The sequence below is a fragment of the Vipera berus genome (genome assembly GCF_964194415.1).
Source record: "Vipera berus genome assembly, chromosome: 1".
NCBI classification, from domain to species: domain Eukaryota; kingdom Metazoa; phylum Chordata; class Lepidosauria; order Squamata; family Viperidae; genus Vipera; species Vipera berus.
Window position 1 is genome coordinate 228,377,097 of NC_138202.1, and position 20,407 is coordinate 228,397,503.

Genomic DNA, 20,407 nt, shown 5'->3' on the forward strand with positions numbered 1-20,407 from the left:
TGCTTAGCCTTCCACGGACTGTAAAATTTAGTGTACTGTAATGTTTCCACCTAACTAAGCCAAGGACTACAGCAATTTGTAATGTTATAGTCTAATTCTGTGCATGTTTATTCAAACTAAATTAAACTCAGGATCTTGACACAGATCAGTTAATAAGTACCGATTGGATTATATGAGTCTTCAGTTAGCTAGGTTCTTTTATATCTAAAATCAAGGGTTAGTCTGAATTCAAATATGATTTACATCTGGAAATTACAACTTGGTTAGTTCATCTGTTAATGGAAATCTATAAGGTACATTGACTGAAACCTTCAGTTATGAAAATAATACATTGATTCTGGTCAGTACAGGAATTAATAATCCTTCAGGATTATAGTATTTGTTTTAAATGAAATTTCTTAGTTTAATGTAATAAACATTGGCCTCGGGTTCTCCTCACATATCATTCTAGAGAAATTGTGGACACCCAACTTTTTACATTGAACTGTATACACAGAACCAGGAGTGGCAGCTCCATTCTGTATATTTAATATTTGATCCGATATACACATTACGACTGCATTGAATCTCATATGTAAGATAAATTACTTATGCTCATATTTCAAACAAAATTAGGAAGTTCAGACGTCTCACAAGCATAGTATCTATATCCAGTTGTTAAAGCCGCCATATCTTTCTTTTAGGCTATATAGAAACCTTGGGGTGGGAGGGGAGACATACTGTAGCTCTGTAATAAGTAACAGAGAGGTGCTGTCTTGTGCAAATTGTAAAGCAATTCTTCTGAATTATTTTTTGCATAATGGTTAGTACATGTGTTTAATATTCAGCCTTACCCAAAATACAGATTCTTTCCTTACCAGGAGCACCAATATTTTAACTCGTATAAATTTCTTACCAATATTTTGTAAATATTTATTTGGATATAAAATATAATTTAGGTGTAATGCTACCTAAATAGTTTGAATTAATAAAAGTATAGTTGGGAAATTTGTTTATCTGAACAGGCATTATTGTACTATAGAGCAGAGGTCCCTAACCTTTAGGCCACCAGGGACCGGTTCCATGGAGAAAGGTTTTTCTGCAGACCGGAGAGTGTGTGGTTTTGTGTGCTGCCTGTATCCCATGGATGGGGCTTTGCTTGTTTGTGCAAACTGGTTGATGGCATGCCACGGACCAGTACTGGTTCATGGACCAGGGGCTGGGGACCCCTGCTATAAGAGTATGTACATGCTGTCTTTTTTACCAGCAAATCCAGGGCAATGGGTTATATAATCACTGAAGCTAAAATTTTAGTTCCAATTATGTTATAGATTTGTTTTCCTTGACAGCTCTCAATATTTTAAAAAATGCATCATACATTGGGAGAGAAGTACTGCTGTTTTTATGATACGCCATTTAATTACTCCACATGTAGCATTATTTGCTGAACGTGTACTTTTTAGTCTATGTAAGATCAAATTCAGTAAACTAGAATGAATATGTACATCTGTACATGATTTGTGAGCCTGCTGGAATCTTAAGTTTTTCATTACTAATCTAATCGTCTTTTTGAATGGCAATAGTAAGACTCTAAATCACTTAATTTATTTCTCATCATTGCACTGGTATCAGTTCACCAGATTATGTGAGAATTAAATATTCTCGTTAACAGGGTTGATTGTAAGAGACTTACCTGGCAAATTTTACAGTGATCAGCATTGGAGACGTGTTTTTCCATGTATTTTCATATTACAAATGCCCAAGTCCTATAGAAGAATTAATAATGCATTTCCTTTTTGGCACAGTGTTATATGTCAAATACTGGCTAGAATTTGAAGTACCCCAGTTCCCAGATGCAACTTAGCACTTTATGAACAGCTATGTCTTTATATGGGCAAATAGATGGGGAAGAAATGGAGGTAGTGACAGATTTTGTTTTCCTGGGCTCCAAGATCACTGCAGATGGGGACTGTAGCCAAGAAATTAAAAGACGCTTGCTCCTGGGGAGGAAAGCCATGGCAAATCTAGACAGCACACTAAAAAGCAGAGACATCACCCTGTCAACAAAAGTGCGTATAGTCAAGGCTATGGTCTTCCCAGTTGCAATGTATGGCAGTGAAAGTTGGACCATAAGAAAGGCTGAGCGCCAAAGAATTGAGGCCTTTGAACTATGGTGCTGGAGAAGACTCCTGCGAGTCCCTTGGACCGCAAGGCGATCAAACCGGTCAGTCCTAGAGGAGATCAATCCTGACTGCTCTTTAGAAGGCCAGATCCTGAAGCTAAAACTCAAATACTTTGGCCACCTAATGAGAAGGAAGGACTCACTGGAGAAGAGCCTAATGCTGGGAAAGATCGAGGGCAATAGAAGAAGGGGACGACAGAGAATGAGGTGGCTGGATGGAGTCACTGAAGCAGTAGGTGTGAGCTTAAATGGACTCCAGAAGATGGTAGAAGACAGGAAGGCCTGGAGGAATGTTGTCCATAGGGTCGCGATGGGTCGGACACGACTTCGCAGCTAACAACAACAACAAATGTCTTTATATGACCTCTTTATACTGTAAAAGAGATTTCTTGTAGAAGTGAAGTATACTTAGTGTTTGAAGCTTGTTTATATTTTTATTAAAAGTCAACATGCACTTGGAGTTTGGGAAAGCAATTCTAAAATAAAAGTTAATGTGGCCAAATCACGTCTAGAAAATACCATACTACTGATACTGTTTTCACTAGCCGTGATACCTTTATTTATACGATCATAATCTTAGAATATCATGTACAATGTAAGAATTTTTTTTCTCTCCCATTTCCTTACAAACCTAAAAGGGTAGTTATAGAAATGCTTAATATATTTTGAGTAGAAAAGTTGTTCAGAGAATGGTATTCATAGGTATCAATAGTATATTTACAATACTACAGTATTGTATATAGTATAGCTGTATACAGTATAGCTAGAATAGAGTGAATTTTCTTACTTCATGGTATATTAGGGCACACACCTCTTTTTTTGTGCCAAGAGATCTTATATCAGGAAATTTGATGTTCACAGTTTTTCCCATTCAGCCAAAGACTTCATTATATATTCCATAAAGCTCAGGCTACTGTCATGTTACATGTTGTAATAATTATGTTTTATCGTTAGTAGGTGGAAATAAGATTGAATGTGGCCTGAAGATACAGAGCAACCAAGTATGAATGCATCTGTTACTAAGGCTGAATTTAAGAGCAGACATTTTAGAATTCAAATAACACATGTGAAGTATATGAAATTGGAGTGTTTTTATAGAGGTGTGTAGCAGTTTCAATCTTGGGTTGTGAAGCTGTTCCAACAATTCTGGAAATGTTCTGAAGTATAAGAGCTTACTATGAATTAGATTTGGTTTGAAATGAACAGAAACATTTCTAGAAAGATCTAAATAGTTGTTTTGAACTGTAAACTGTAAACATTTCAACTTTAAAATATTTTGTCCACCACTGCTGTTTGCTTCTAGTAATATAAAGTTGCAGAATGAAAATCTAACAAAGTTCTGCCATGAAAAGTTGTGAAGAGGTAATGGGCTGCAAGACTAACCTTGGTGCAAGCTGTGGGAAACTCGGCTGGTTTGCCTGCCATAAAAATAAATAAAAGCAAATACTGTACTGCGTTCAATTTTTTAATTCAAATTAGGAATTGCGAAAAATCAATATGAAAGGTGAGTTTTTGAAAGACTAAAATGATTTTTAAAATGTTTACTTAGAACTGCAATTAGTCCTTTTTAGAGAAGCCATAAAATGTAGAGAAAACACAAAAACCAAGGATCATTATGAAAAATATACAGGAAAAATGCAGAACTACGATTGTGCTAATACATTAACAGCATTTACATTTTTCATAGTATAGGTTAGAATTAACTCTGAATGGATCTGGTTTTTAGATAATGCCAAATTTTCAACGAGTGATGCCAAAAATGCTGCTTGTGAACTTTTGGGGAACCATGTGAATGAACCTGATAGGAAATTAAAGATTACTAGGAGAATTAAAAAGGTGAGTTGGTATATCATGGCTATAAGACCAGTAGAAAGAAGTGCCTTTCATTTCTTCCTTTTCCCAGGTTCAGTGATGTCTTTTTGTGTCAGGTCTGGGGAACTCTACAGTCTGCAGAACTAGGTGAGAATCCTAAGGGGAGACCAGAAAATGTAATGTTTAGTGGACACAGAATCATAGCAAACCACTGAATAGCTAATCTATCCAGAGGGAAAATATGATCGACTGGACAAGCTACACTGAAGTCTGCAGCATTTTATTACATATTCTTAAAATTGAAGTTTTCTGGATTTGGTAAAATCAACATTTGATTTGGCAGAACACAGTGTGCCATGCTACAACCATGAAATGGTTCCTATACTTTATAATCATTTTATTTTTCTTTAATTCAAGTATTGGAGCATTCAGAGCCATTACCAGCCACCTGATATAATAGCAGGAGGATTTGCAGCTAAACTTAAGATTGCCTTTTACCCATCCACACATTCCCCTTTCTAATTCATGGAAGCAAAAATTCATTAAACTGATGAGCAGCAAGTTTTTAAGAAGCGTCTGTCACAAGACATTTCACCTAGTACCTGGATTTATTCTTCTCAATGTCTATCAATTGGTCTGTTTATTTACTATACAGACCTTTCCACATGGTCAAAATCTAAGCAATGTGTTTAGGTAGAACATTGTATTTGTTTATTAGTAGTTGGAAGAATTGCTGTTATTGAAGAGATGCCTATAGTTTGTATGTGCTGAATTGTTCTGTACAGCTTTTCAGCAGTCTAGATACTGAAAATACAGCCCAACATTTTATAATAATAAAATAAATGTGCTTCATATATGGGGAAAGAGCTTTACAAATTTCAGAAAGCCGATTCTATTTGATCCATTTAGAATATTCACTTAGAATGGGTGAATCTTTTCTGTAAATTATGGAGACAAATATTTGCAGTTAAAATACAATACTGGCAACCTCATGTTGAATTAACTTAGGTAGCTATAGATTAAAAGTACTAGACCACCAAAGCTGTTTTCTAGGAATAGTCTTTTGCTCAGGTGACCTGTACACCACTTTTTAATACAGTGTTTCCACTGCATTCTTTCTTCCCCATTGAATGTTGAAAAAATATGTTCAAGGATCATATAAGTGCTAATTTTTCATGGTCCGCGCTGAGAGATGTACAGTGGTACCCTCTCTAACTTTGCAGCTGAGAACTGAGGACCACTCAGGAATCCCATACATGAAGAAACCCTACATGTGTGCACAGGGCTCCTTCATGCAGGTGTGTGTATGACAAGAAGCTTCACTTCCTAAATGTTGAGATGTATGAAAAAAGCTTTAATCTTTGTATGATTTAGATATTCATCAGAATTGGACATTGTTAAGGGCAAACAAACATGTTGATTTATTTTTCCTTCTTTCTTTAAATCTTTAGCCTTTGAGAACATTAGTCATGACAAGCATGTCCCCTGAGTAAGTACCAGGTATTGTGATTATGTTTCTATCTACACATATTTTCATATCTCTAGTTCATAAAACTGCCTTCTTTGTCTAGTATCCTTCAATGTTTGGATTTCAGTTTCCTAAAATCTGAGCCAATGTGGCTTCTAATGCAGGCCTATGGTAACATTTGGGAAACAACACTTCCATTAATAGTTTATATTTGTATGCTACAATCAGAAAAAATGTAGACATATATAGACTTCAATCCCTAGGATTCAAATTAGCTTTGGATATATAATATACATTTTCTAAATGTCTTAAAACACATCATAATAATTTTAATTACTTAAATCATTTTTATGTAAGAGGAATGAGTAAATTAGATTGGACTGTAGCAAAAGTATGGTACTTTTAAATATGGATTCTGTTAGCACAGAGTTAGGAAACAATTTTGTTACAATCTGTTTGCTGTATGATGAAAGAATGCATGCTTAGTCAGAACTGCATTCACTATGTGCTGTTCCCTATTAACTGTGCTTCAAATTGCAGTATGGAATAAGACCAATTTATATAAATGATAAGTTATAATTTATAACTTATAAATTCAGAGATTTTAAAAAAACAATTCAAATATCAAATTAATAACAGCACCTACCATCCTGCTGTCCTGTTCCAGTAGTCACCATCAGATCCCACATGTTCTCTCAACACTTGTTATGGCTTTTCCATGGGAGCAAAATGGAGGCCAACTGAACCACTGGAGGTTGCTATTCCCTCCAGAGAGACATTTATCACAGAGACCACCACCACCCTCAATATACTTCATGAAAATGGGCACCTTAAACATTCTTTTCTGGGATGGATAGATAAGAGCTGCTGACTCAGGAATTTTGGGAGTTGAAGTCCACGAGTCATAAAAGAGCTGAGGTTGCCTACCCTTGTTATAATGGATAGGATGCTTCTGCTTGGAGATACATGGGAGCCAAGCCACATGGTTTAAAACCAGGACTTTGAATTTGATCCAGAATCTTATTGGAAAACAGTATAGCACTCAGAAGATTGGTGTGATCTAATTCATACTTATTTATTTATTTTATTTTAATCCCATTTATATCCCGCCCTTCTCCGAAGACTCAGGGCGGCTTACAATTTAAGCACAAACCAATGTACTTAGCAATAGCCTTCATTCTATGTATATGCCTGCTTATTAGGGCTTCCCCCCCCCCAAGCAGCATTATTACAAAGTCAGCTTAATTGCCCCCAACAGTCTGGGTCCTCATTTTACCTACCTCGGAAGGATGGAAGGCTGAGTCAACCTTGAGCCTGGTGGGATGCGAACCTGCACTAATTGCAGGCAGCTGGTGTTATTTAAGGAGGCATTAGCCCACTGCTCCACCGAGGCTTTGATAATAGGTGGGCTTCTACATTCTGCACCAATTTCAAATTTGATTCATGTTCAAAAGTATATAAGTTCAGCTTGGAGGCAATGAATTACCATGCTGTGTTATTGTACCCTTACTTAAGTAAAGATGTGCAAGACATTCAATGCTAGGAACATTCTGACCCCTGAAACATCTGTTCAGACCTCATTGGAAATATCTCAGCGTCAAATAGGGCTGTCCCAAACTCCATTCCACAGCTAGAAAATAGCTCATTGCTGAGATCAGACTACTTTCAATGAAGTGGGCTCAAAGTCAGCATACCTTTTGGCCATTTTAATGTTTTGTACAAACCTCTTATAATGCTTATATTGTAACTATAAATCATTTCTGTAGAAATGTAGTAAGTTATTAAGTTACTATTCTACTCTCTGTTTCTTCTTAAAGAATGCAGAAAGTAACTCTGCAGGTGCTGAAGAAGCTGGGTGGTTTTCTGACTTCTGATGAAGTATGCAAAAGTACAAGTCATGTAATTGCAGGGAGCCCCCGCCGGACTTTAAATATACTTATGGGAATTGCTCAAGGCTGCTGGATTGTCTGTTATGATTGGGTAAGTAATACAATGACTGTCAATAGACTTTCTTTTTCATTAAAAATAGGTTCATTATCTGGTGACATTAATGGCAAATGAATAGATGTAGATACAGTGTGAAATATTAAAGTGTTGCTGTTAATCAATGTTGCTTAAGTTTATTAAGTATTAATCTTACAGCAAAATAAGCATATAAATGCACAACATTATTACCACCTTTTTAAAAAACTGAAGATGAATATTTCCTATAAATCAGGAGTGTGAAATGTTTTGGTCACATTTCACATTATGTGGATGGTAGAGACTTGCAAAGTGAATTTGGCCACATGAATACTTGTAGGTGGGACCAAATTCATCAAATTCACATTCTTGACTCACAAGAGTGGAAAACTATGCTATAATTGTCATCAGTCATGGAGAGAACAGGCCCCAAATATCGAAAAAGTTCCTGGTGCCAGCTCTAAACTTGAGACTCATAGAGTCTAAACAAAGTTAGAGAGAACTCTACATTAGAATAATTTTGCAGTTAAAATGCTAAAATCCAAAAGATTTTCTAAACAGATCCTTCAAGCTCTTCTGTTCTCCCCCTCTCAGACCAAAGTATACTGGAGGTACCAGAAATATGAGAAAATAAGAAAACCTCTCAACAAAAATAAAGGCTGGCTTACGTTTTCCTGGACCTTACCTGTTTCTTGGATTAGTAATGTACAGATAAATTGGAGGCTCCAAAACTGGCTATTGAAATGTTCAACTGGGTGCCTTTTTTGTTTATATTTTCAACTTGGTGTATGATCATTGAAAATCCCTCTTCTAACTTAAGAAATGTATTTATGAGATTTAGCCTTCCTGCTATTGTTACAAAATATCTACTGAAATAAGACAGTAACCTAGGCACTCGAATGATAACCTTGTATTCAAAGTAGACATATTGATTTTCAAAGTAATAGAAGCAGAAGTCAGTAATATCCCACTTTCCCAGACTGGAGAGGAATCAAGTGCAGCTGCAGAAACAGGAAAGCCTTTAATGTCAAGGGATTGATGTCACAGATGGATTGTATTTTCTGTAATCATATTCAAAGAAATTATCTTGATTCAGATGCTTCTGAACCAGGATTGTAAATACAACTGATTACACTCCCCATTATTGTATGTTACATAATTTTTAAATTGCAACTTTTCTGTAGCTGATTTTTTCTTTTCTTTTTATAGTATGGTGTTTAACCTATTCAACGCTTCCTTGCCTGTTTGATTTGTAATACCTGTAAATTGAGTATTTTTCTCACTAACTGGTTTCTTATTACTAATATCCATTCTGATGTGAATGCCTAGAGCAGGGGTTTCAAACTGCCGGCCCACGGGCTGTATCCGTCATGCTGAAACCCCACCCACCCCATTGCCAGCAATGGGAAAAAAAGTCACATACGTCATGACACGTCACGTGATGTTGTGAGTTTGACTCCCCCTGGCCTAGAGGCACATGATCCATGTCAAGATGTAGAGCTGATAACTTTTGAAATAAAAATGTGGAGAAGTCATGCTACAAGATATTAGTGATGTAAGGGTGAACCTTAATTTCAGGTGGAATGGAAAGACATCCCAGAGATTTTGTGATGAAGCCCAGGAATAAAATTACCTATTCCAATGTGATATATTTTCTATTAGAGCCAAGATGAGAGGAAAATTGCATTTTTTCCTGCCAGCTGGCCCCAAAATATGATGGAGGAAAGAATTTTAAGACGGGGTTTTTTTAAAACAAATTATCTCTTAGAATCCTATAAAGATATTATAAATACTTTTTCATCTGATGTCCTGCAATTAAGGAATATGTGTATATCTCTAAATAAACAGTTCACCATACCAAGATTATATGCAGAATATTTCAGTTTCTTATCCAATATTTAATGCTTCTGGGCCATTCATTCTAGTATGATTTTATGGGAAATATAGGGAGTTTCAGCAAGTATTTGACAATGTTTTGCTTCAGATAATAAGAATATTAAATATTTTTACAGGTGAAAAATATGAAAGAGGACACTCAACTATATTTTTTACAGAGGGGCTAGTAGAGGAAATGGCACATTTAAGTAGATAACCACAGAGGATGTCATTTTGTTCCTGTGGAAAAAGTCATTGACTCGTTTTAAACTGCATTTGTTTTGATCTTTTATTATAGAGTCTTTGTAATGTTCCTTCTGGGACTGGCACGTTAAATCACTGTTTTGAACATACCACCTGTTGACCACTGATCAAATGATGAACAGTATTAATTGTTGGAGTTTTTCTTATTTTGCATATATACGCTAACCACTGAGGAATGGATTTGGGAGTGGAGAATCTGGAACTTATTAACAGATTCAGACAAGAAATACTGTTCTTGAGACATACATCGTTTGTTTCAGCTGTGCTTTGTGAAGGAACTGTTTTGTAGCAAATTAGCAATTTCCGGGACTAATTAATCTTAGGCCAAGCAGTTATAAATGTTGGCAACTGTCTAAAGAAATTGTGAGAAAAGTGGGCGGCACTTCAACCTATGCACTGAGAATTTTCTGGTTTCCATCACATCTCCTCCCTAGATGTATCCATTATGATTAAAGACTTAAAAGTCCTCATAAGGAATACTTTTGGGCTATATAAGGAAAACATTTGTATTCACAATCTTGCTGCTGAATACATGATCCCGGTTTTAATCAATTTGTCTGATGGCACAGGAATAGTGGTTCATTGCATGTTGATTTATCAACCAGTAAGTTAAGATTTTCACTTTCCTCAACTATTTTCAGTTCATCTCAGTCAGGGGTGTCAAACTACCAGCCCACGAGCCGGATGTGTTATCCAGAGGCCTCTCCCACCCCATTGCCGGCAATGGCAAAATAGTCCTGATACGTCTCGCAACATCACATGACGTCGCAAGTTTGACATGTTTGATCTAAGTCAAAGTTTCAAATAAGCTTGGCTTTGTGTTGCACAGCCCCTGGGGCCAAGTTCATGATCTGATCATATATATATATTCCAAAAAGCTTTGTGATTAAGGGCTGTTGATTGAACCAAGCATACAAATATATTCAAATTCCATGCACTATTGATTATGTCCTTAAACATCTATTTTAAGACTGTGTATAGTCCACAAATTTAGAAGCCTGTTTCTATTGTGGGGTAAACTTTTGATGAGATTTCAATAAAGTAAAAAAAAAATGCTGTACACAATGTATAGCTAAAGCATAGTTATCTGGGATCTATGAAGCAAAACTTGAATATGCTAACTATTCCGTTGTTAATTATCTACTTACTACTGGATACTTTACACATTTCGAACAGATCTATTAATTCTCAGTGGTTCACTGTGTAGGTTTTGTGGTCTCTGGAACATGGCTATTGGATTTCTGAAGAGCCATTTGAACTGTCAGTGGATTTCCCTGCAGCTCCTGTAAGTAATATTTTGCTTTTTAATTTATCAGAATATGATAATGATGTGATTGTCATATATCAAAGTATAAGCAATGGAAAATGTTGACAGGGAACTGTATATCAATTAATCCCAAATCAATGTTCCTCAAGAGATGTTCAAACTTTTAATTAGCAGTTTCCCTTTAAGCTAAAGTAAATAGAAGCAGATCTTTTAATCTGTCCAAAATACTGATAAATTATCATTAACAGGTATTATTTTAACAGAGAAGAACAAGAAAGAACAACAGTCCAATAATCTTATACATTATACTGAGTTCACATGTAGAGTTCTATAAATTGCAAGGGTATTTTGAGCTTTAGAATACCGATACAAATATCTGATATGCAAGGTATAAAAATAGTGGTCTGTTATATACTCAGTATTGGATTTTGAAGAAAAGATATGTAAAATATAGAAATATTTTATACAGTCATTAAATATACTATGTGCTACCAAATATCCTTGAATATGTGACTACTAAAAGCAATAATCTGTATCTAGGCATTAATTACAAAATATTTACATACTTACAAGGAACAGCATGAATACAATATAGTTTACAAAGCAGTGCTCTTTTTAAAATAACAAGAGTTCAATTGTAAGATATAAAGTAATGTTTAAGACTGAGGAAATTTTAGATAATCTAGATATATTTCACAGTTCCAGTTATGCATAAACTTCATGAATGTTCATGAAAACAAAGTTCTTAAGGTTCTGCAGAATCCTTCTAACATTTTCCTTTTAAAATCATTATTGCATTAGTTATTTCTTCTTGCATGACTGAACTGTGTTGAAATTCAGCAATGCTGAAATCAGGACTAGAAATATTGGTTCCTATAGGATGCATATGCATGTTGTTCAGGCAGAAAAATTGGTCATAGTGTATCCATATTGTCAAAGTATATTACAATTATGTCAACATAATATTCCAAAAAGTGTAGATTTTTTTTTAGAAATCTGTTGGGCGGATCATCATAGTTGTGGCCTTTAGAGAATAGCCTGCTCCTTTCCAGTAGTACCATTTAATGCCTTTAAATTTGTTTGTGTTCTGTCGCAATGGATAGTATAGACCATTTAGATTGGAAGGCCCACATGCATCAAACCACCATCCTGTATAAAAATAAAAGGAAACAGGAAACGAACAGATTCACTCTATTTATATTTCGTAAACTGGATGTACCATTAATTAGAATATTCACACATAGTTGACGTATTTTCCATATTTCTACCTCAAGCCTCAACCTAAGGTTCAAATTCCAAGTGCTAATTCAGAGCACCCTTCTGACAAAAGCTGCTTTAATGGGCTAAACATGAAAAAAGCCTCACAAAAGAGACAACTCTTAAAGTCAATATTTGGTATTATGGAAACCATCTTGATCCTTGTTTATCACTTACACCTCAAATGAGCTACATTGCATGGTGATTGATTATAAGCACTGAGCCGATTAGGCAAAGAGGATCTTTACAGGCCCCCAAAACTGAACATTCTTTAAAACATAATGTTGTTGTTGTTGTTGTTGTTAGTTGCGAAGTCGTGTCCGACCCATTGCGACCCTATGGACAATGTTCCTCCAGGCCTTCCTGTCCTCTACCATCTTCTGGAGTCCATTTAAGCTCACGCCTACTGCTTCAGTGACTCCATCCAGCCACCTCATTCTCTGTCGTCCCCTTCTTCTATTGCCCTCAATCTTTTCCAGCATTAGGCTCTTCTCCAGTGAGTCCTTCCTTCTCATTAGGTGGCCAAAGTATTTGAGTTTTAGCTTCATAATGTGTCTATAATATTCCCTGGGGACTTCCAGGGAAGCAGTGGCAAACTAAAAACTCAGCAAAAGTAAAGTCAACAGCTGCAGTAGAATGAAGAACCCCAGTGAATGGATCGTCCTTGAAATTTCTCTCGAGCAAGGAGAGGACCAGGATTGCCTACATGCATTCCATACAGTGGCTCTTCACAAGGAAACTGTAAGACAACAGTCTCTGGTGAGATTTAAAGTTTTGGGAGCTGAAGAAATGTCATCTCTACCCAAGCTCTTTCTCGCTTTGTGTGTATGTGTGTAAAGATTTTGAAACTAATTTTTAAGAAATGCTCCCATGGAAAATTGGTGTTTACAGCCAGATTGGTCTACTGGTTAAGGACCAAGCTAGAAACCAGGAGTTCTTGTCCCACCTTAATTTTGAAAATCGGGGAGCTTTGGGTCAGTCACTCTCTCTCAGCCTAGCCTACTTCATGGGGTTGTTGTTATGAGGAAAGAAGGAAGGAGTATTATGTACTGTATATTCACTGCCTTGAGTTACTTATAAAGTAATAGATAAGATAAAAATAAAATAATAAAGAAATAATAAATAAACAAACAAACAAATAGGAAAAATGACAAGAGGGACTTTGATAGTTGGACACTAGAGGGAGCCAGAAAGAACTGAAATTATAAATGACTAATTAATATAGAATGGAACAAAAATATATGAACTTGGAAGACTTCAAGGATATTTGGGAACTATGCACTCATAAATTACTCTTTAAATTGTCTGCTATTATAAAAATATATTCAGAAATAATATAGAAGAGGAACAGATTTTACTGGATAAAACAAACTAGGGCTAACTCAGATGTAGTTCTGAAAGTGGATTTAAAAATGTCAGGCTTATATCTTAATAATTAAAGGGGCAGACAAATAATAAATCAGAATGGCTTGGATAACTTTCTTGTCTTGGTTTTACAAAAGAGATTTGTTAGAAACTTCTTATGAGTTACAAAATCAACTTTTGGGACACTAGAGAGATTAAGATTCTTAAAAGTAGATGGAATGAATACAGAATTATTCTATTTGATCAGGTTAAACATCTGTATGTTGTTTCTGATAGTTGTTAATGGATTTTCTTGATTATGACTGAATGATGAGACTTTAAAGATTTCTTTATATGTAAGCAGTAAGATATGGAAAGGAGATCTTTTGCTGTATTGATAAGTTACCATATTACAAATAAAATAAACTTAAAACTAGTTTATTTGCTTAAGATTAAATGAATGTTATATTTCCTGGTAACTCTTAATGGACATTTGCTGATTTGGACTGAATAACAAGGCTTTATCATTTGTTTATAGATAAGAGATGAGATATGGTAAAATGATCTTTTGTAGAATTATCAGAGAGGATGATAAAAAAAATCTGCATTAAAAAGTATCAAAAGAAAAAAATGCTCTGTCATATTAGAATTACAGTCTCTTTATTATTTGTATCCATAATAGCACCATCTCCAGTTTTATAAATATAGCTTAGTTCAAGGATTCCCAATCCTGGCAACTTTAAAACATGTGGACTTCAACTCCAAGAATTCTAGGAGTTGAAGTCCATGCATCTTAAAGTTGCCAAGATTGGGAACCCTTGCCTTAGATCCTTGTAAAGAATATAAAATGCAGCTTTCTTGATTAGATCAAATGCTTGTTTAGCCTAGCATCCGTTTCCCATTGCAATCATCCAGACTTCTATGGAAAACACAGCTGCCGTATTCTTTCTTTAGTTTAGTTTTGACCAAGTTATATGCTACTCCCAAATTATTCTCTAAGGTTTCACAGCATGACTGTATAAACATTAAATAAACCATGAGTGTAACTTTTTTTTAAAGAAAAAAACAAAACACCCAAACTAAAAACTTCAGTATAATTTGCAAACTGATAATAAGACGGCTTCTTTCAATTCAGCAGAACCTGTTCCAAAATGAATTAACTGTATTTCTCAACAATTATTCACAGATATGCTGGTACTAATCTGAAAAGTATTAGATACCCATCAGTAAAATACATTTGGCTCCAACTCTTTTTAATAGAAATGCTATGGAGTAAATAGGGGTAGAGGGCACTATACAACTTCTAGACTTTTCCCAGATTACATTGTTTTCTTTTTTCCAAGCAAATCAGTTTAATTTTTTATTGCATTTCATTCAGTAGCTGATGTTGATGTTAATGCTAATGTAACAATACTTTTGTGGGGGTTTCATGGATCTCATTAAAGACAATCATGTGGAGGTTAACTCAGGGACCCAGGGCCAAGTGTGCTAATTTTGAGATTTTTTCAGATCTCGTTAAATTCTCACCAATTTCCTGAACTATTTCTCTGTATCTGTGCTGTGATTATAGCCGTGCACTGGTGCGAAAGAGTGAAAACAGCATTGATTGGACTATGCTTGCCTCCTCTATTCTTTCAGAGTCTCTCTGCTGTTCCAGAATAACTATTGAAAAAGTGACTTTTACAGTTATAATATTTTGAGTTGGTTTAAACCAGGGGTAGGCAACCTTGGCTCTTTTATGACTCGTGGACTTCAACTCTCAGAATTCCTGAGCCAGCAGGAATTCTGGGAGTTGAAGTCCACGAGTCATGAAAGAGCCAAGGTTGCCTACCCCTGGTTTAAACAGTCTCCTTCTGGTGGAGCTCAACTCCTGGTAACTTCACATATATGTCTGTGTCGTTTACTTTGCATAGTACAGGAAGTCCTCAACTTACATCAGTTTGTTTAGTGACCATTCAAAGTTACAACATCGCTGGAAAAGGTGGCTTGACCATTTCTCACACTTATGACCATTCCAGCATCCCCACATTCACACGATCAAAATTAAGACACTTGGCAGTTGTTTCATATTTATGACAGTTGGAGAGTCCCATGGTCATGTGATCAGCTTTTGCGACCTTCTGACAAGCAAAGTCAATGGGGAAGCCAGATTCACTTCACAACCATGTTACTAATTTAACAATTGGAGTGATTCCCTTAACAAATGTGGCATGGAAAGTCATAAAAAGGGGGAAATTTTGCTTAACAAATTTCTCACTTAGCAACCTAAATTCTGGGCTCAACTGTGGTCGTTAGTCAAGGACTACCTGTACAGAAAGTTTTTGGCACTGCTTCTGGAAAGAGTTTCAGCTTCCCAATCTAGCCTAAAGTGCTGGTAATCTTCCATGCATGTACTAACTAGGCTTGATCCTGCAACTTGCTAGTATAGTATACTGGTAGATTTGCCTTAGTTTTCTTACACAAGTCATTCTGATCTTTCCACTTTTATTATAACAGCTGGCACAACCAAATGTATCTTCTTTTTACTTTATGGTTAGACAAAGTGCCAACAGAAATAGAAAAGTGTGAGAATAGGAAGAGAAGAGAAAATGCCGCTCTTACCTCCTGTTAACATTTGTGAACATTTGCAGATGCATTTGTCGTTGTCGACATCCTTTGTGCTAAACCCATTTCCTGGTTGACTGATGCTGCTTATTTTGCCGGCTGTACCCGTGAGCCCTTTAAGGTTGATTCTGTAGACAAGCAAAATGGGAAACAAATTATTGCAGGCTAAAGTGGTTGCACTGGCTTTTCTGTCGAGAGGAAATATTTTCCAAGAAGTATCCTGTTCCCTTCTCTGGTTAACAATCTACGATTTGCCTTTTGGAGAGTATGCCAGGGACTTTTTGTCAACAGCATATGTTGTTGTGAAAAAAAGATTAATATATTTTCTCCTGAATTGTTGAACTAGCTTTAAAATAGCAACAATAATAACTAGAAGTAGTAAATCTTAATCAGTTGTTTATGGTTGTATCTAAGAAGTGGCATGTACTGTACAGGAAAATACTTTGAAATCTGTATGTAAGAAATTTCTGATAAAGACTTCGATTCTACTTTGTTCCTTTTTAATACATATTGTATCAATCCTTCATCATTTTGGAATTCATACAGAAGTGAGAGGAGAGAAGAGTTAGTTGAATCAGTGACCTACGGTATATTTCTTTGGTTATTTTATTTGTTTGATTGTTTTTATTACGTTTATTTGCTGTCCATCTTGCCACAAGGCTACTTCCAGCTAGGACTGCTAAGGTTCACTATATATGGGGGAAAGGGGAGGGTTGTACATATGAACAAAAGTGGAGTAAAGAAGTTAAGGTGGTGGATAAGGAGTAGGGAGATTTACATTTACATTTCAGAAGGAAGTATATTTGCACCTGCATATGTAGAAATTATTAATATTGTAAAGAATTGGGGTAATAAGTGCTTTTGTTTTCATGAACGTAAGCTCTGTTATACAACAGCTATTTCCAGAGGAAGAGGTAGTTAGATTGCAGTAAAAATGTTTTTTAATTTTGCTTCTTAGTCATAAAACTCATCTAGTGATATCTGGTAGCTATATTCCTGTTTTCAGTCATCTCTTCCTGAGAGTATGTTAATTTAATATGAAAATATACAAGAATTGTGGATATAATTATTTTGTGATAAGTGAGATTTGTAGCACACATTAGCATAATATTCTAAATCCCTTATTGATACAAATGCCAAAGTAAGTTTCTTAAAATACTTTTCAAAATACTGATTGCTGGTTGGTATTGTTTGGAAAATTATGCACCAGTGATCAAGGACAAGTAAAATGAAAATTGTCCCCTTCAAGTCTTCTTAAAACAAATAATCATTCCAAGCTCTGAGTAGAGGACTGGCATATGAGATAGGTATGTTTACGCATTTTCCGCAAAACAGATCACCCTCAGTCCCACTTCTACGTAACACAAGAATAGCATGCAAATGGCATTAATGCAATTACTAGGTAATGTCATAGAAGAACAACTGTGCACTCTTCTGTGTTTACTTACCTGTATTTTAATTCTTCATCTGCTAAGGAAAAATGCTCATATAAAGAATATGCCTCATTTCCTTCCCAGTCTTTCAACTGTATTCTCAGAACATATTGCTTCTGGTTGGTTAGGTGATAAACCAATTCATTTCCTAGCCAGTATTCTCCAGAAGGGTTTCCAAATCCCTGTAATCCAAATTAAATATTTAAATGTATTGTTTTGTTTCATTTTGAGGTCAGCACTTCACATCTTTAAAAAAGTAATGTCGTCTGAATTATGTCAAACACTCTGAATTTCTCCATTTTGGAAAGTGAACTTGTTTAAACACGGATTTAGAAATGGGAAAACCAAGTGGAGTCATTTATTTGTTAGCTCTCGAGAAAATTGCATAAAAAAGATCATACATATTTTTAAAAACATAATTGTAAATTAAATATTACTGTGTTGATAGACCATGTACAACAAATGAAATCTATATTTCATTTTACAGCAGAATTGCCTTATGTATTTTTCTCCATTGACAGGAAATAGTATTCAGGTTTTAGTGAAATAAAGTAGTAAGTAGGAAGGAGATGGTTGCAATGATTCTTGGGATTCTTCCGATTTTGTTACAGCAAAGTTTTAAACTATGTCATCAGAATACATTCTTTGAGATAATACCTCTTGAAAAGATTATTAGTAGCTGGTAACAATTAGGTGATAGTACTCAAGGGATGTCCAGTAACAAAGAAAACCCAGGGCATGGGTAGATACAATTCAGCCATGTTTATCTAAGTAGGCAGATGGGGGGGGGGATTAGGCCTTTATTCAAGTTTGTTTTTAATAAAAGCAATTCAATAGAGATAGCAGTGGAAAAGAGAAACTGCCAAAAATATCAGTGTATGAATCTTTTAGCATGGATGAATCCTCTACAAATCTGAAAGGGGAGTAATATCTGTTGTGTATTGGTACTGTAGTCCTTTATTTACATATTTCTAAAACATATACACATATTTGTAAATAAACACCGGTACTGTTAGATTTCCTGTGACTGCATTCAAGAAAACCCGTTCCAGGGTAAATACTAAAATTTTGAGATGCCCAGCACAGAATATTTGAATACAGTATTTATCTGCATGAAATGCTGTTTATCTTTTATATTCTACCTCAACAGTACAGTCCATGGCCTAAGAAGCAAAAGACTATAGGTTTAATTTTCTGGCTTCTTCAGTAAAAAAAGTTATTGGATGTTAATGCTGGAAAAATTTAAAATTACAACTTAATCAGAGTGAGACTATGTCACTTAGAGCACCAAGGAGATATATATTCAGAGTCTAATAAAAAATACTATTCAGAGTTCACTCAGCTTATCATATTGTTCCGCTTACCATTTTATATTCTGCCCACGTTCGGTCAAAATCTACATTGCCATCTAAGCGTCGCTGAATAATTGTCCAGCCTCCTCCCGCTGTCTCCATATCACAATATGTCTGATAAGTCTGTCAGGACATACAGATATAGAAATCGTTACTCATTTAATTGATTTTTATGCAAGTTAAAGAGTTAACAAAACTAGGCCTGTTTATGGGAGGCAAAATTTGCTTGCGTGTGTGTGTATACACACACACACACACACACACACACACACACTTCCCATGTGACATAAAAATACAGTTCCATAATCATGTTATACTCTAGTATTATGCCTGGTACATAGAAACAACTATGAGTAGAAGTATGACAATGTACTCCAGCAGTACTTGCATGCAAACAAACATTCAGCTTTCTCTCTGTGTTCATTTTGAACAGTACTAGGAAACTTTGTGTCAGGGCCTGTAGTATTATGTCTGTTTATATGAACACATATAATGAAAACATGTTCCTGAAGTGACTGTGAAAGCTGTCTAATTCTCCATCAAACAGATCCTGTATTTTGCTGCCAGTTTTGATTTTCCAAACACTTCTGTTTTTGTTTCTGAAACTTTGTTGTTGTTCCTTTTGGGGAACCAGGCAAAATCTGTAGAATTAAGGTTTCCATAAGAAATATAATGGCATAGAAAACATGCTCTCTTTAGAAATCCATTTCTCGCTTCTGGACTTTTGTGCTTGAGGTGAAAAAAAATGAAACCTTGATTTTGGGTTTTGTTGATGTGATAGGTTTAGTATTAGAGAAATAGCTAGTATATAATTAGGTAAAAGTAAAAAACTTGAGGTTACATGTTATTACTTATTCTGCTGTGCCAAAAAGAGTCAGAAGTCAATGCTTTTATTTTTCTTTTCCCTTTTCCCCTATACGTTTTACTCTTCCCCTTTTCCTCCTTTGTTTTCCTATTATTTTCATTTTCTTTGTATTTTTGTATTTTATTTTTGATAAACTAATAAAAATTTCTGACCCTCCAAAAAAGAAATACATGACTAATTCTAGATATTTAAGGAATTACATTTAATAAGGCTATTCATTTAGGGCTGAATATTATTAAAAGGCCTAACTAAGAGTTGAAAAGTGCAAGAGGGTCTCCTGTTTTTACACAACATTCACAACTATACCAAACATTGCAGGTGTGCAAAGCTTGTTGCGTCATACCCAAAAAGACTTGAGGCTGTAATTGCTGCCAAACGTGCTTCAATGTGAAAAGTCTGAATATTATGCCAATGTGATATTTCGGGGTTTTTCTTTTTAATTTATAGACATTTCTAAAATTCTCTTTTCACTTTGTCATTATGGGGTACTGAGTGTAGATTGAGAAAAAAATGAGTTTCAACAACTGTAGGATCAGGCTGCAACATAACAAAATTGACAAAAGTGAAGGGGGTCTGAATATTTTCTGAATGCACTGCAAATGTGGTCTATTACATCAGAACTGGGGGGGCGGGAAATGTCCAGTTAGATCAGGGGTGTCAAACTCAATTTCATTGAGGGCCGCATCAGCTTTGCAGTTGCCCTCAGGGGGCTGGGTGGGTATGGCCTGGGTGGGCGTGGCCTA

At 35.5% G+C, this 20,407-nt stretch overlaps 2 protein-coding genes across 3 annotated transcripts in view; one reads left to right on the forward strand and one right to left on the reverse strand.

Moving 5' to 3' along the window:
* The first annotated feature begins 3,838 nt into the window (after nt 1–3,838).
* LOC308675621 (microcephalin-like) overlaps nt 3,839–20,407 on the forward strand; it is a 32,929-nt gene continuing 16,360 nt past the window's right edge. For both annotated transcript variants that reach the window (XM_081341075.1, XM_081341076.1), the window contains exons 1-4: nt 3,839–3,997; nt 5,425–5,462; nt 7,259–7,421; nt 10,750–10,827. In XM_081341075.1, the coding sequence (XP_081197201.1) occupies nt 5,443–5,462; nt 7,259–7,421; nt 10,750–10,827 (261 nt within the window). In that variant the 5' untranslated portion in view covers nt 3,839–3,997; nt 5,425–5,442. The remainder of the gene's footprint in view (nt 3,998–5,424; nt 5,463–7,258; nt 7,422–10,749; nt 10,828–20,407) is intronic.
* ANGPT2 (angiopoietin 2) overlaps nt 11,672–20,407 on the reverse strand; it is a 47,631-nt gene continuing 38,895 nt past the window's right edge. Inside the window, exons 6-9 of the mRNA XM_081341092.1 lie at nt 18,812–18,922; nt 17,463–17,629; nt 16,012–16,142; nt 11,672–11,958 (exon numbers count right to left, since the gene is read on the reverse strand). Coding sequence (XP_081197218.1) covers nt 11,798–11,958; nt 16,012–16,142; nt 17,463–17,629; nt 18,812–18,922 — 570 coding nt within the window. The 3' untranslated portion in view covers nt 11,672–11,797. The remainder of the gene's footprint in view (nt 11,959–16,011; nt 16,143–17,462; nt 17,630–18,811; nt 18,923–20,407) is intronic.